General features: G+C 40.0%; 1 protein-coding gene across 2 annotated transcripts; it reads right to left on the reverse strand.

Moving 5' to 3' along the window:
- Window positions 1-464: 464 nt before the first annotated feature.
- znf346 (zinc finger protein 346) lies at window positions 465-15,656 on the reverse strand. 2 transcript variants are annotated; one of them, XM_060936481.1, is made up of 8 exons: window positions 15,579-15,656; window positions 15,042-15,145; window positions 14,807-14,902; window positions 12,651-12,804; window positions 12,291-12,503; window positions 9,864-9,923; window positions 6,871-6,970; window positions 465-3,782 (listed from the first exon to the last, which is right to left on the reverse strand). In XM_060936481.1, exons 1-8 carry the CDS (start codon window positions 15,634-15,636, stop codon window positions 3,638-3,640), a joined length of 930 nt encoding a protein of 309 aa, XP_060792464.1. In that variant the 5' UTR covers window positions 15,637-15,656; the 3' UTR covers window positions 465-3,637. The 2 variants fall into 2 exon arrangements, with proteins under 2 accessions (XP_060792464.1, XP_060792465.1); XM_060936482.1 differs by lacking the exon at window positions 9,864-9,923.
- Window positions 15,657-17,238: the final 1,582 nt, after the last annotated feature.

A 17,238-nucleotide genomic window follows, 5' to 3' on the forward strand; every position in this document is an offset into this window, starting at 1 on the left:
ATCACATACAGGTAATTAGTCATGTTGTATGTCGTAACGAGATGGTTACGTTTGCTCCTGAATAAAACACCAAGAAACTTTTTTTTTTCTGAAAACAAATTTACTAAATGAAGTGTACTAACTAGCACTCACAATGTACTGAAAAAAAAAACAAGAAACAAAACACATCATGACAAAAGCTAATATGCATATAATCTATAAGGCAACAATGCAGCACTTTTTTTTTCAGCATAACACAGCCCTACAAGTTAAAGAAACATCTGTACACAGATGTTCCTGTGTTACACATTTCTCTTACGAAGCAGTATTTTCAGAACCGATGAGATGAGCCTTTCACATTGCTAGGAATGCGTGATAAAATCCTAAACAACCAAAATGTTCTGTTCTGACCCGACATGCATGAAAACATGAAACTTGGCCCATTGACTGTAATCACTGTATGCAAATATAAAGGGTTAGTACACACACACACACACACACACACACACACACACACACACACACACAGCCGTCATACGTTTTTCAGTCTTTAACAAATAACAAATGCTCACTTTTTCTATGGTGGATGATAACGCAGTACTGAATAAACTGTTGAACAAAAATAGATTGAAATCAAAGAATTGAATTCAGGTCTGTGTGTTACTCAGGGTTAACTGGTTTACGTGTTTTGCAGAATGAAAGCTGATGGATGGTTAAGTCTTAACACACAAATATCCTAATACTGTATGTCCTCAAGAAGTTCAGTCTTTTTTTTAATGAAAAGATACCATATATTTTAGAATAAGCTCATTATAGATTTTTTTTTTTTTTTAAACGATTTCAGCAGATGCAGCGGAGGAATTTACACCCAAGGAAATTGTACTTGGCGACTCCTACAGGCCTGTAAACTAAAACAGGAATTTTAATTATGACTCTCGTATCAGTCCAACCAGCACCAGCACCACTGCTCCATCACCTGACCACGATTTTATCCACATGAGAACACAACTGAAATGTTGTGCTACGTTTAATGGTATACATACGCGCACATCTGTCCATAGTTAACCTTTATAATCACTTCAAGACGTCAAATGAACACGTCCTTCAGATAGGACTGATCAGTTTTACACACACATGACTAGCATAACCACACACACACACACACACAGACAGACAGAGAGCATAGTCATTAGTCTATTAAACTTAAGACACAGAGAGACAAAATTACAGAGACGTACTGATGACATCCTTCTTAAAGGTGTACAGGAGTGAGATGCGAACGCGCGGCCATGATTTAGTACGGTGTGTGAATGAGATCGTTAAATCGAAGGAATGAGAAAATTGTGACGTGTGTATGTGTGTGTATACAGGGTTTGACAGAAACCACGGCACACTTGAGAACCTGCTGCTCATCTGTTTTAGTTAAGATATTAGTTAACACGCACCATCATACCATTGCTATACACAATACGACGAGAGAAAAAAAAACAACTTTAAAATATACTTCATACAGGAAGGATGCTATTGAATAAAAACTATTTCAGACCTTTGACCTTGCTGTGTCCTTGACCCTTAACTGGATCAATTCCAAAAATCTAAAAGCAAAATTTCATCTGCTGGTTAAAATGATAATTCTACTAACGTTCAAACACTCGCTCTCAAGATACAGCGCTAACGGAAATCTCGGATGGACAGACAGACGGACGGACGGACGCAAAACGAACGATGACCATATAAATCAGTCTCATCATTTACAACAACTCAAAGTAGAAGACGCAGTAATGGGGGGAGAATTCAACTGTTCAGCCAAAAGTCAGATTGAAATGTTACTGAAAAAATTGTTGTGTATGTGTTCTACACAATTTACCTAAAAAAACCACCACACACACACACACCACTATCATTTTAATTAAAGTGCCATTCCACCATTGGATGTATTCTTTGGCATAAAATACAATATATTTTATGACAACATGACTAGACAGAGAAATCTTTTAGCTTCAAAATGATATATCAAACAATTTTTTGACAACGACAAGTATATTAATTTTGCGACCAAAGTCACCTACCCTTTTAATTTCCGCGCGGTAGTGAAACGTGATGTCATCAGCAGGTTCCCCTTCTATTTTTAGACCAGGAAACCCCCAAAGTGAGACAGTCATTTCTCCTCGTATATGGGGGCCAAAAAAATTGCGAAAAAATTTGAGTTAATCTTTCAGTTAGCTAGATTTATTGGTATTAGCTAGATTTATTGGTATTATTTTTATCGCGTTCTATCCGCCATTGCTGATATGTGCCATGTCACGTGGTACACAAGAAGAGGAACCTGCCGATGACATCACGCGCGGAAATTAAAAGGGTAGGTGACTTTGGTCGCAAAATTAATATACTTGTCGTTGTCAAAAAATTATGTTTGATATATCATTTTGAAGCTAAAAGATTTCTCTATCTAGTGATACCATTTATATATGTTGTCAAAATATATTGTATTTTATGCCAAAGAATACATCCAATGGTGGAATGGCACTTTAAAGGTTCGTTAGGTAAGATGCCCCACCTCCTTCTCACACTCAAAGCTCCACCCACAGGATTTACATAATCTCAGTAGTAAACTCTAAAATGACTCACACGAGACCCATCCCATCCCGAATCCGGACTGGAAATCAGTTTTCCAAAGGATTTTCTCATCCACGTAATTATTTTGTCCTCAGCTCATGGCTTCTAACCAATATTTTTTAAAATCATGTTTTACTTACTTTGCAGGTTACTTGCAAAAGTAAGGAGGGGAAGGAAAAAAAAACAAACAAAAAAAACACAAACTTGACTACTGCACCTTTAAACAAACTTACGCAAAATGATCGTTCTATTCTCGGAAAAACATGCAGTACGACGTAATGATAAATTGTGCATGAAAAATTCTTCAGGATTTAGATCATACGACATCATAACTAATACAGAACGAGCAGCAGCTTTTCCCTCCAAGCGTGTTATACGTACACTTAATACGTGGCCGTGCTTATTTCTCTTCTTCCCTCGTTGTTGCCATTAATACGCTATTTTTTCTTTAAGTAGTGATGCCATCAATGGAGTCCTGTACAAAATAGGAGAGAAACATATTAAAAAAAAAAAACCTTATCTGCTATTTTCCATCCATTGGACAAAAAGTAGAGAGAGAGTTCACATTAACCATGGAAACAAAGCAATCAGGAACCTAAGCTATCTTTACTCTAAAAACAAACAAAAAAGCAAAAAAAATGACTACAAAGCTCAAGAGTAAACATAAAGGATACTACTTTTTATTATTAAATACTTAACTCTTGCACAACTCCAGTCTGAGAAGACCGAAGTCCAGCGGGGGGGATGGATTGACCCTCAGAGAATAAATCAGCTGTTACATAATTCTGTGCAGCAGCTGAACTGTTTATCTAACGCATCACTAAGATTATACTCGTTTAAATACTTGTAAAAAAACAAACAAACAAACAAACAAACAGTATGGAGGTTAGAGGTGTTCACTCGTCTACCTCCGAGTGAGAACGATACACCGTACAGAATAACGAGCGATGTTGGAGCAGAATGTGGTGTTGTGAAGGGAGACGCCGCCTTTGAAGCCTGAATAGAAGCGGCTCGTCGTGAGCGTGTCGAGGGCAGCGACGCTCTACAGGCCTCCTGACTCATAGTCCTGCTTTAAACTGCCCCAGTCCTCCTGGGCTTCCTGCTCCTGGTTATAGCCATACAGATAGTCCGGCTGTTTTTTTCCCAGGGGGTTCATTGTGGAGTTGCCACCTTCCTTGAGTCGAACGCTGTGGAATGAACAAAAGTGGAAAGTCAGGAAAGTTATCCACGATGAGCTACTGATAACAGGGATGTGTTGATACTATTTTTTCCCCTCCAAACAGTACAAGATTTATAGCATGATGCCAGTCCTGAGTATTAACACACCTGCCATTTAAGTAGTAGCTTTAAAGGAACAGTCCACCGTACTTCCATAATGAAATATGCTCTTATCTGGATTGAGACGAGCTGCTCCGTATCTGTCCGAGCTTTGCGCGACCTCCCAGTCAGTCAGACGCGCTGTCACTCCTGTTAGCAATGTAGCTAGGCTCAGCATGGCCAATGGTATTTTTTGGGGCTGTAGTTAGATGCGACCAAACTCTTCCGCGTTTTCCCTGTTTACATAGGTTTATATGACCAGTGACATGAAACAAGTTCAGTTACACAAATTGAAACGTGGCGATTTTCTATGCTATGGAAATTCCGCACTATAATGACAGGCGTACTAACACCTTCTGCGCGCTTCGGCAGCGCACTGATATCTGAGCTCCGTATCAATGCGCTGCCGAAGCGCGCAGAAGGTGTTAGTACGCCTGTCATTATAGTGCGGACTTTCCATAGCATAGAAAATCGCTACGTTTCAATTTGTGTAACTGAACTTGTTTCATATCACTGCTCATATAAACCTATGTAAACAGGAAAAACGCGGAAGAGTTTGGTCGCATCTAACTACAGCCCCAAAAAATACCATTGGCCATGCTGAGCCTAGCTACATTGCTAACAGGAGTGACAGCGCGTCTGACTGACTGGGAGGTCGCGCAAAGCTCGGAGAGGTACGGAGCAGCTCGTCTCAATTCAGATAAGAGCATATTTCATTATGGAAGTACGGTGGACTGTTCCTTTAACAGAGATTTTTCTGTAGAAGTTTCGCAACAAATAGTTTAGAAATCAGGATCACGATTCATGTTAAACTTATAGACTTAAATGATTTACAGGTGGTTTCCAGATTTATTTTCCTGAAATGGTTAAGTTCAGATAACACAGTTCAGCAGTGAAGGTCTTTACACGATTTGTTATGATTTTTCCATCCGAAAGCAATTTTTTTTGGAATGACTATCCCGTAAATGAAAAGGTGGAAAAATTAGAATGAATATGAAGCACTGAAACAGACAAATTGAGAGAGACAGATTCATTTTAGAGGGCAAATTCATCTGTTACAGCAACTCAGAGTTAGACATACAGTATACTCAAATTAATTTAACATTATAAATGAAACAAAGTAAGAATAAATTGTGTGCATGTTTATTTATTATTCTGACACATGTTTTACTGGGAAATACACCACCTGTATTTTTTATACGAGCTCCATCTGGGACGTGGAGAACCAAAACCGTGACCTAAATCTCTATACGTCACTCGTGAGTAAATCGATGAGCGAGTTGTTTTGATAAATTTGGGGACTTTGTTTGTGAATGTGTCGATTAAAAAAAAAAAAAAAACACGTTGGCTTGAAGATATGAAGTTTATCTTCGCGTGTCAAAAAACTTGCATTTTTCATATGAAATACATCACGGATCTGAGTGACATATTTAAATAATATAGGCTGGATTTTTTTCCCCCGTGGTCTATTCCATTCAGCTAGCATGATACTGAACGAGTCAAAGACGAGGAGCTGAATGGAATATATCTGATAGACCACGATAAAAAGCCAGACAATATATTATCACCTCGCCCAGGACGGCGTCCACCAGGGGGCGAGGTATTGTTTTCGGTCGGGTTTCTTTGTTTTTTGTCAGTGATATTACAGGAAAATGGCTGTATCAATCTTCATGAAACTTTCAGGATAGATGGACATTAGTCTCAAATAGAACCTCCAACATTTTGAACCTCATCCGGTCAAGGTCACCAAAAAGGTCAAAATCTTTTTGTTGTGTCTACTGCCTCATATAGAGGCGCAAGCCACTACGTCATCCTGCTGTAAGAATGTAAGGGTGCAAGTCACGCACTGCGCATGCACATGTTCCGGTTAAAATGGCCGGTTAGTATATACAATCCGGTTCACCATTCAAAATAAATGGACGAAAGAAATCGCTTTCAGACATGTTTATGCTTATTAGAGGGAAAGTGCGTTCCACTGAGCTCTAGCGCCGAGCCATTTCCGGGAAATAAGAGTTTGGGTCGTGGCGTAAGCGTGTGTATGTCAGCCTCGGTTCGGAGGTTTCAGTTTCGAAAACTGTAAGAGGTAAGAGCAGAATAATATAAAGTACAGACACTTGATATATTTTATTTCTGTGAGTTTTAAAAATTGTTCATTTTTGGATTACGCATCATTTTTGTGGCTACTGCCTCAGAGTAAAAATATATGCTATATTTACTGTATGGACATGGGATCAGAAAACTTTATTTATAAGCAGGAGCCACATGGTATACTACAGGGTACCTATTTTTTTCACAATATCTTCCTTCATAATCATCATAAGTGCTACCACGCGACGTTTGTTTTGCCTGGCAACATTTATTATTATTATTCATTGCTTTCAACGCGTCTCTCTTTCAAAATTCTCTCAAAATCTTCCGTATTTTATAACGAAGCAAACCTGGCGGCCACGTTTGTTTACAAATTGTCCCAGTCGCTTGATAGCGTGGAAGTTTTACGTCTCCGACGTGTGACGTCATGTTGTCTTGTCAACCATGCAATATCGTAAACCATATTCAACGCTCATTCTCCATTGGTAGAGTGACATAATACATGTAGGATAAGCGATATGCTAACAATATTGCATGCTATCAAACCAAATGAATGAAACCTGCTGGAAGGGAATAGAACACGTTTTATTCCATCGAAAGAGTGTCCTGTACGGATAATAATTCCTGATTTTTCACTCCGATGATGTCATTCCCAGCGTTTTCCCGCTGACTTGATGTGTGTTGACAAAACGGTGAACCAAATTAAAATTTTCATTAATGTGGATATCTCCATATAATATAAAAGAACGTTACACAGTAGAGCGAAAATACGAAATTTATCTTGCCGTGTTGAAAATATTTTTACTTGTTCGCTATACATAGAACGCAGCGTGAGAGTGTGATGTGGGAGAGCCGTGAAGGTATACTTACTGGTTCTTGTGTTTGGCGCCGCTAATATGGGCCTGGTACTGTTCCACCGAATTGAGCTCAATATTACACATGGTACACGGGTAGCCCTTTACTGTAGAGGCTGAAAGGGAAAGCATTAGCCATCACTCCTGCTGTTTCTCAGATAGGGTTTTATTTTTCTTATATAGGTATGCATCATACATGGGTCCGTCTCAGAAACTGGTCTCTCATTTGGGACATCATGGTCAAAAAATACATTTTCTAATTTAACTTTTTTTTTTTTTTGCATTTACCTAACGCTCAATGTTTCTTTTGTCGTGTTTAATAAGAATAAAGATAGTATTTGCTTTATCTGGCCTCCACTGTGGAAAATTTTTTTGATTACAATTCAAATGCTTTTGTAAAATTGATTTCCATATAAAATAACTCCATCATGAAGAATTAAAGCCCCTCCTTCACAGATGAGTGAAAATATTGAATAAATTTCCTCTTTTTGATTGCTTGGAGGTGGCACAGTGGTGTAGTGGTTAGTGCTGTCGCCTCACAGCAAGAAGGTCCTGGGTTCGAGCCCCGTGGCCGGCGAGGGCCTTTCTGTGCGGAGTTTGCATGTTCTCCCCGTGTCCGCGTGGGTTTCCTCCGGGTGCTCTGGTTTCCCCCACAGTCCAAAGACATGCAGGTTAGGTTAACTGGTGACTCTAAATTGAGCGTAGGTGTGAATGTGAGTGTGAATGGTTGTCTGTGTCTATGTGTCAGCCCTGTGATGACCTGGCGACTTGTCCAGGGTGTACCCCGCCTTTCGCCCGTAGTCAGCTGGGATAGGCTCCAGCTTGCCTGCGACCCTGTAGAACAGGATAAAGCGGCTACAGATAATGAGATGAGATGATTGCTTGGATTAAAAATGCCAAGTTATGATGACTGAATTGATTATTAATTTAAATATGAATAATATGATACATTTTGGGTATTTGATACGGCGAAATAGGACACAACGGAAAAATCAAGAACACACCGGAAAGATGAGAATAATGGCGCTGGTAAAAGAACAGCGACTGTACCGGCTGTAGGTCGCGCGGGTCTCTGCTGCGGTGCACGAGAAACGGGACATCACTACTGCACCGGACGGAGCGCGAGGCGGGGGCGGGGCAAAATGACTGGCTGTAGATTCTATCAAAAATTCGATCTAAATTGACTACGGTTGCAAAATATTGGCCAAAAATATGCAAACACTACGAAATATGAAAGTAAGATGAAAAAGAAACATTCTATTGCCTTATACTGCAAGACTAAAACAAAATAAAACTGCCAAAACTCACCTTTTCAGTGATAACGTCCGAACAGATCACTCGCGTAACAGAAAGACCGCAAATGGAAGCGCGATCAACTTCTAACTGTTGGAGTGGAAAATTCCATTCTACACATGCAAATTGTTAATGTGTGTCCTTCCCCGCACACAAATAACACGCTACGGTAAAAAATAGACCACAGCTCATTTTATAGCTCAGAAATTCATACAAGACCAGCTACCATCGTAACCAGGGCCGTAACTACCATTGAGGACACCGAGGTCATGTCCTCGGCATTTTTTTCCCACGGTATTTTTTTTTTTTCACTCAGAAATGTGAAATTAATATATGATGAAAATCGTTCTGACTTTGATCGGTGGAAAATTCTAAATTCAGCTTGCATCCCCCTGTTCTCATTTGTTTGTCTAAAAATAAAGTCCACATAATCATTTTTAAACGAAGCTGAAATATCCGACATTGGAAACATTTCATATCAGGCAGCCTCGCGATAGTCAGCTAAGCACCACGGGATACACAGGAGCTGAGAAGTGTTCTCATCAAGGTCCGACTCCGCAGCCAGTCAGTTTGTCAATTAGTCGTGGAATCTGAAAATTGACATAAGATGAAGAAGTCTACTACACTAAAACAAACCAAACTCAGCTTTGGAAAGTCAACAAGTGAGAGAAAAAGAAAGAGGGAAGAAGGGGAGTTAATTTTGCCAGTCACTGACAGTTATGTGCCGGAATGCTTATGATCATTAACAGTGCAATTTTAATTAGCATTTCAAGCAACAACAGTCGAAGCCACTTAGCTAGATAGGATTTTCGTTTTCCAGGCGGCACAAACTCTTTTATTCTCTCTCTCGATTTGATTTGGTGCGTTTCAGATCAGAAAAGGCTGGACAGTCGTGACCTGTTGTTTATGAAGTTATTGGTGCTGACGAGACTTGAGCTATTTTGCTAACTTACCAGACTATAGGCTAACGTGAACACAAGACACTATTGTTTTGATCATTGGCTGTATTTTCGAACGGAAATGAAAACGGGTAGCAAACTTATTATGTTTACATTTTATTTACAACACGATGTACCGCCACTGACTGCTTTCTGTCAATCATGAACAGCCCAGCCGTGTTCACAGCTCCTCCTCCGATCACCAGCTGGAGATGAGCCTCCTCTCGGGAAGTCTTGTCCCGCCCCTCTTATTGACTCCCATCTCCAGTGAGGCTCAGTCTCCCAATATGGCGTTTTAGTCGGTTTTGTCCAATAACCGTCTAGTATTTTGCTATTGAAAAGGGCAGATATTTTTTAAAAAGCAACTGAAGTCCATTCAGGCTCGGCTAGATTGCGTTGTCACTCTCACTCACTCACAGGGGCGCCGCCAGAAATTTTGGGCCCCCCACCTTTGCCCACCCTCATCACAATTGCACTATTGTTATTATTTGACTTTTGATAGCCCATGGACCTTGAGTTTGTGACTTTGTTATTACATTTTATGTATTAACCTACCAGGGACTAGATGAAAACTGGTCAGTGACTAATTCTGGTGCGTTTACAATCACAAATGAAAATTCAAGATTTTGCCACATGCCTTCTTGTGCTAGGACTGCTAAGCAACACTTTAATCTAGCAAACTATTAGCAACACTTTAATCTACGTAGCAAACTGTATATGGCGCTCGCTCATTAAAAACTTAAATCCTAAAGCATTTATGGGTTGTATTGCTGCTTACCTCCTTCTCCAAAGGGGGGTTCAGTGGTTTGGTAGGGCGGAGGTCCCACTGAGGCTGAATCTGTGCATATTTAGGGCACCCCATTAGTTATGAAACTGGTTATTAGCACTAGTTATTAGCACCAGCATAACGTAATATTTCATCTTGTTTATCACACAAGTCAGTTCAGTTATTAAAATGGAAAAAATGTCACTGTATAAACTGTAAAAGTGTTCTCTTGATAGGCTAATCCAACCACGTTCATACTGTTCATTTACCATTCGCTAATATTTTGAACACACACGTGAGCGATAGCTACCTTTCTTTGGGAAAAACTGAGTGACCAGTTGCCTGCCTCTCCGGTCCCTCTCAGCTTTCAGCTGCCTTTCTTTACGTTTTTGACAGCCACTCTTCATATTTAGCGATCATAGACTGTACGCACTCCACTGCTGGCTGGCTGGCTGCTGCACCGCGACACAGCAGCAAGTAGCGTTGCACTCATCAGCACATAGATTTAACGCATCGCACTTCTACCAGAACTGGACCGTAACCATTTCGCAAAAGGGGGAGGGTTAAATGACAATATGTTGATGAACTCAAGAAATAGACAACCTTGTTCAATTAGCTCATTTTACCAGATGGAATATTGCATTGTTGTTATTTCAAAAGTCTTATTAAAATCATTAAAAGCATATTATCAGCCCCTTAAAGGGCCCCATGGCAGTGCTGGGCCCCTAGAATTGTTCTAACCTTTCCCCCCCTGGCGGCGCCCATGCTCACTCACTCACGCGCGCACACACAAAATACTTTTGTGATCGTGCAGTTTTGAAATTGTTAAAATGAACATGTTCACCTACATGTTCATCTTGTTGGGCTTGTGATTTTGACTCGTTTCCAAAATGCATGAAAAGTCACCAGATTAGGACATTTTTTTTTTTTTTGGCAAATAAGATGTATCGCAATGTTTGACCTCGGTATTTGAAAAATCCTGGTTACGGCCCTGATCGTAACATATTCTGTAAGAAACATATTCTATACCTAACTTTCAGCTTTCATTTTAAAAAACAAAATCGCAGATTTATAACAATTTTTTATACGGCGTAGTGATTTTAAGTTACTACTTTTGGTGAGGTCGTGACCTTGACCCTGAGGCTTTCCGTTTAGATCAAAACACACGATCGTATTGGTTTTGGGTTTGCGGAAAATGGAGTTACAACGGTGATCAAATATTGTGTATGATGTATTACGGTTATGATTATTCTGTGAGCGCACCAATCCTTAGGTGGATAAAGTTACAACTTAAAATACAATTAGTGATAACTGCAGACTTTTCAGTGGACTACAACCTTTTTAAGGGAATGCGATGTAGTCGACCATTTATCATTTTGGGCACCACAATTTATAGATCTCATCACTAGAATAGAACGCACTCAAAGGCGTGCACCTAAATATATCCATAAGTTACCATTTAAATGTACAGAGACATATAGTGATAGGTTAAAAGCGTTACATCTTATTCCCATTACCTATTGGCATGAGTATTTAGATTTTCTTTTTTAAGATGACACATGGTCTTACAAATGTATCTTCCTTTGTTCTGCCTGCTTTTCGGTTTACTAGACCTACAAGGTCCTCAAATAGTAATGTAATAAAGTATAATGTCCGGAAATGTAAAACATCTACTTATCAAAAATCATTTGTAGTTAGGGCTACTAGAATTTGGAACACTATTGCTGAGGAACTGAACTTGAATATGGACAATCTTAGCTCTTTTAAACGTGTAACGCTCAATTACTATTTTTGTGCTTTAAATAACTATGATTGTGACAACCCTCGCACCTTTAAATCGATATGCCTTAAATGTAACCTGGCGCATAGCCTTGCACGCCCTGCATCATGCTGCCAGTAATTTGAATATTATATGTTCGTTGTTTTTTTTTTTTTTAATATTATGGGTCCACAGTAATTGGCTTTGGCTGTTGTGGTCACCCAGCCTGTGTGTGTTTTTATAAGTGTGTTAATTTTTATACTTTATTTTTTTTTGTGTGTTGTAATGGCGAAGCTAATAAAATAAAAATAAAATAAGTCATATCCCAGATAAAGCCGCCATTTTTCCACAAATCTGCAGAATTTGCCAAATTCTGAATAGAATATTCACATCAAAGAATTAGTTTTATCTGTCATTTCTTTCATCATTTTATTTCAAATTAAAACCAACATCACCATTCAAAACCGTATAGTTTATTGACCGAGTATATTTAGTGGGGCACCCCCACAGTACCCAGTCTCTGAGACAGACCCATATCTCTCTCTCTCACACACACAAGAAGGAGTTTGAACTAGTTGTACATTACTGAAGTATTCTTCAAACCCCTGAATAATAAATACTCAAGCACAAGTTCAATACCCACCCGTATGCATTTTTATTTTTACATTTTCCTTCCTCACCTGGTGTGGCAGAAGGTCCGAAGGTCTCCATCAGCTTCTGCTTGGTCAAATGTTTTTTGTGCTTCTTGCCACTGTAGTGTTGTTGAGCCATCACTGGGTTGTTGAAAGAAGCCTGACAGATGGTGCAGAAGCGGTTGGGGTCATTCAAAGCAGAGCCTTGTCCTACTCCAGTCTGTCCATCCGACTTCTTCCCTTGAACAGGCTGAGACACGGCTGGGACAGAAACCAGGAACACACACTTATAATAACACCACCACACACACACTTTCACCAGAAGGTTTATGTGTAAAACAATCCAACATTCTGCCCACAAGGGTAATTTAAGGATTCTAACACTAATCAGTCACACTCCAGTCGTACCAGGTGCCTGCACTCCGAAGCTTTTTAATCTAAGGTTCTTAGCGTGCACTTTGCCTTGGTAGTGAGATTGAGCCACCACTGCAGAGGAAAAGCTCATGTTGCACACTTGGCAGGCTTTGTATTTGTCCCCTTCAGCCTCCAAGGTCTCACCACTCTGCAAAAAACCAGACAAATTAACAAAAACATATATACAAGTGACATCTTTAAATCTGGTGGTGTCATTAAACTTTCACACTTGAACAGAATACTCAAGTTTGTATCCAGGATTACAATGATTCCGGACTCATTTTAGCAAATTGGATGATAACAGGCACATCACTTCATTGTAGGTAACGAAAGTATGGGGCAGCATGATACCTGCCCCAGTAGGTTTTTATTAGCGCTTGTTCTAGTTCCCTTTTTAACCACTAGATGGCGCTAAATTTGGGACTTGAGCATCAAGAAAGGTGAGCAAATCAAAAAAAAAAGCTTTTTTTTTTTAAACTGTTGCTCTCGTAAAAGAGGAAGTTAGTATTCCAAATGAGCTGTGAATGAGGAATTTATGAAAATTAGTATTTCTTGAATGATCGCTATGGTACGTGGTGAAGCTCTGCTCTATCAGTCCAGATCAATGCTTTGAGGTTGGAGGCGTTTCTGTGAGAGAACGGATCATCACAGAGGAGGAAGCGCTGCGATATTGAATTGCACAGCATCACATCAAGATATATCACATCATACTGAATCAAATCGCACTGCGTCGCAACAAGAGTGAAACGTATCGCATCGTACTGCATTAGTAGTAGGGGCGAGTATCAGTGATGAAGCAACGATATGATACGTACTGCGATACATCATGCGCATCGTTTGGATAATGTTTTGCAGCATGCCGTAAAGCGTCGTAAAAATAATTGTGACTACGCAGCCATTTTCACCATGGCAGCTGTTTTTATTTAGTTCCATAAAGTTAAACATTACAGAACTAAATCTATGTTAAGATTGTTGGATCCAACAACTGCCGATTGTACCAAGTTAGATACATTTTTCTCAGGGCTCACACATGTAAACAATACATTTTAAACTTTTTTTTTGCAAATGTAAAACTAAGACATGAACTATTTGTTTGATGTATCAGACGATTGCCGATACTATTAACGTATCGCGATATAGCGATAATATCGCACACTCCTAATTAGTAGTTGCTTCATATGTATCTTTAAAGTGCATATCACGGGTAAATTCAGGAGCAAGATCAATGTAATTCTCCTATTTTATATTAAACTTTGGTCAAATATCTGTAACATTCTGCATTTTGTGCAATTTTTTTACCTTGCGCAATACCAGAAAAATTCAGTTGAAATCAAGCCATTTGAGGTGAATTGGTCCGCCTCTGAAAAAACTTGGCATATGGATTTCCCGGGAAACACTGATTTTCGTGACGTCGCGTGCGGGACGCCTCCTTCTGAATCCTACGTCAGCGCTGGTTTGTTTATGAGAAAACGACCTGGTGGTTTTCTGCAAATTTCTTCAACGTTATCGCGTAATTATTAAAATGGTTAACAGATGTATCGTAGGAGGGTGTAGCAACACCAATCATGATGGGATTAGTACTCATCGTTTCCCAAAAGACCGGACAATGAGAGAGAAATGGGAGCGCTTGGTCTACACAGGCTGTGCACTGAAACCGTGCAAAGCTCTCGCAGCCTGCTGGCGCTTCCGCAGGTGAAGTCACGAACCTGGCTCCAGACTCGCTTGGGATTTTTCCAGACGCATTGTTATTTTATTTTTTTCTGCTGTAGACAGATGGCCTTGTGCAAAATTACCCTTCTGGATGAGTGTGTAAAGGGACATGCTTTCATATTAAAAAAAAAAACGAAATTGGTCCAGAATATGCACTTTAATGCATCACGGGTGGGTTTCCCAAAAGCCTCTTAACACTAAGAGCATCTTAAGACAGAGAGTGTTCATTATGATGCTCGCTCTACCATTTAATGACGATCTTTGTGCTATGATGTTTTTGGGAAACCCACCCCCAGACTGTTAGTAATGCATCCAGATGTGCATCATATCAGCCTCAGTGATGCAGATGCACAGAAATAAAAAGCAGTAGTACAGGAGGAACAGGACAGCAAATGAACTCCGTAAGGGAAAAAAAAAGGAATAAAATGTTGGTTTCTTACTTCAGCATCCTCTGATGATGGTTTGAATCTCTTGGCTAAGGGTTCATCAGTATGGGTGGCCATGTAACGTCGTACTTTGCTTGCATGCTTCTTGCTCTGAAAATGTAAGAGCACAACGATGAATCGGCTCCATGAATCGATTCCGTGAATCGACTTGCACGTTATACAGGAATCTAGATCAAACCGATTCTCTCTCACACACACACACCTCAGATGAAACTATAAAACGGGTTACCTGGTAATGTGCGAGTTTCTGTGACTCTGAAATGAGGACAGCGTTGCACACTCGACACTGCGACTCAGAAAACAGGTCGCCATTTTCCTGGATGAGTCGGTTCACTGGAACAGAACAGTGACTTGTTGAATCAAACGATTCAGCCAACTCAACCGACTGAATGACATTTTTCCCTTTCTTTTTTTTCAATGGACGCAATTTATCCAGAAGCATATAACGAGTCTTTGTTTCTTTCTCTTTTTTCTTTCTTACCCACACATTATAGTGCAAGGATCGAGAGATTTTTATTCACACTCGAATAACCAACATGCCCTCTCCTGAACAATCCAGCGACCTTGTGGTGTCTCTCCAAGACTAGCTAAATGCTAACTGACTGAAATTCTGCACCTAGCTCAAAGGCTAACAGGCTAGCTAGGCTTTATGGGCTGCATCAACCTAAATTACATTTCCCAGCCCGCTAACTATTACTATGCGCGTATCAAATTAATCAGTGTGTTATTTGATGTTGTGTATATATAAACATGTGAGATAATTTACCCTCCGCTGCCCCCGAAGGTAAATAAGGAAAATCTCCATTCGGTCCTTGGGTCGCCATGTTCAATAAAGGCGGTACGCTGAATGTTATTTTCCCCACCCATATTCCGGCAAATCTTACCTCCTGTGCTGTGATTGGTTCATCGTCATAAACTGCGCGCCATCCGTGTTCTTGCGCATGCGCGTTTAGCTCTGCGCATGCCCAATAGACTCAACAGCCTGTTGGAAAATACATACATACACTCATTCATTTCATCTTTGATAAAAATATTGACGATCCTTTTTGGGGTTTTTTTTTTTACATTTTCTAATATTGTACCAGTTTTATTGAAGTTATTGAAGAAAAAGCCCAACACTTTACTCTCACTGGTTCTGAAATTGTTGAAATATTATCTCATGCTTTAGAAGAAGAGAAGAAACCTTTATTTGTCACATGCACACTTTAACCCATAGCCCAAGAGCATTAGCTCAAAACTGAGTCCAACCCGGAACAAATTAGTAACAAGCTGAATTTTTCAGAATATGTTCAGAATACCCTTAGGAATAACATACTAAAAGTCCCCGGGAATCCACCTTGTGCTCTCTGAGAAATTCAAGATGGCGTCCAAAATGGCCGCCGATTGGAGATTTTTCAATATCTCAGGGATAAAACATAATATAAATGCAATTAAAATGTTAAATTATACGTTCTCTCATACAAGCAATGCAAATTCACCATTGTCACACTGTTAAAATTAACCAAGATTACAAGGTCATTAATGTGGAAATTACATGGAATTTGATGGTTGACATGATTGACAGATTAGCTTAGTAGGCTACCTACATACATGAACATAATGTAAGACAACAATTAGACATCAATTTCCTTAATATTTAGTGCATCTTTAAGCTTTGATAAAATATTAAAGGGAAATTAAATTTGAGAACTCTATCTTGTAAAACTGGGCGGCACGGTGGTGTAGTGGTTAGCGCTGTCGCCTCACAGCAAGAAGGTCCTGGGTTCGAGCCCCGGGGCCGGCGAGGGCCTTTCTGTGCAGAGTTTGCGTGTTCTCCCCGTGTCCGCGTGGGTTTCCTCCGGGTGCTCCGGTTTCCCCCACAGTCCAAAGACATGCAGGTTAGGTTAACTGGTGACTCTAAATTGACCGTAGGTGTGAATGTGAGTGTGAATGGTTGTCTGTGTCTATGTGTCAGCCCTGTGATGACCTGGCGACTTGTCCAGGGTGTACCCCGCCTTTCGCCCGTAGTCAGCTGGGATAGGCTCCAGCTTGCCTGCGACCCTGTAGAACAGGATAAAGCGGCTAGAGATAATGAGATGAGATGAGATCTTCTAAAACTACAATGGCAAGCTGTTTCAGTACACTTCTTCAACATTCCGGCGACTTTCATGACAAAAAGGTCTGCCTCAATAAAAGCTCTTGCTTATAAACAATGAGTAGACTTAAACACTTCTCAGTGCCTCAGTTGTAATGCTTGGACCTTTGTTGTACTATCAATGAAGTAGGGAATTTATTCAAGCTTGTTTAAGGGTGGAAAAAAATTAATCTTTGAGTTTCTAGCGCCAATCTTTACTACTAGCAATGCCAGTGTGTTCGGACAAAAAATGACTAAACTCAGCATGACCTTTTAAAAATGACTGAACTCAGCATGACCTTTTAACATGCCA

The sequence above is a fragment of the Neoarius graeffei genome, chromosome 12 (genome assembly GCF_027579695.1).
Source record: "Neoarius graeffei isolate fNeoGra1 chromosome 12, fNeoGra1.pri, whole genome shotgun sequence".
NCBI classification, from domain to species: Eukaryota; Metazoa; Chordata; class Actinopteri; order Siluriformes; family Ariidae; genus Neoarius; species Neoarius graeffei.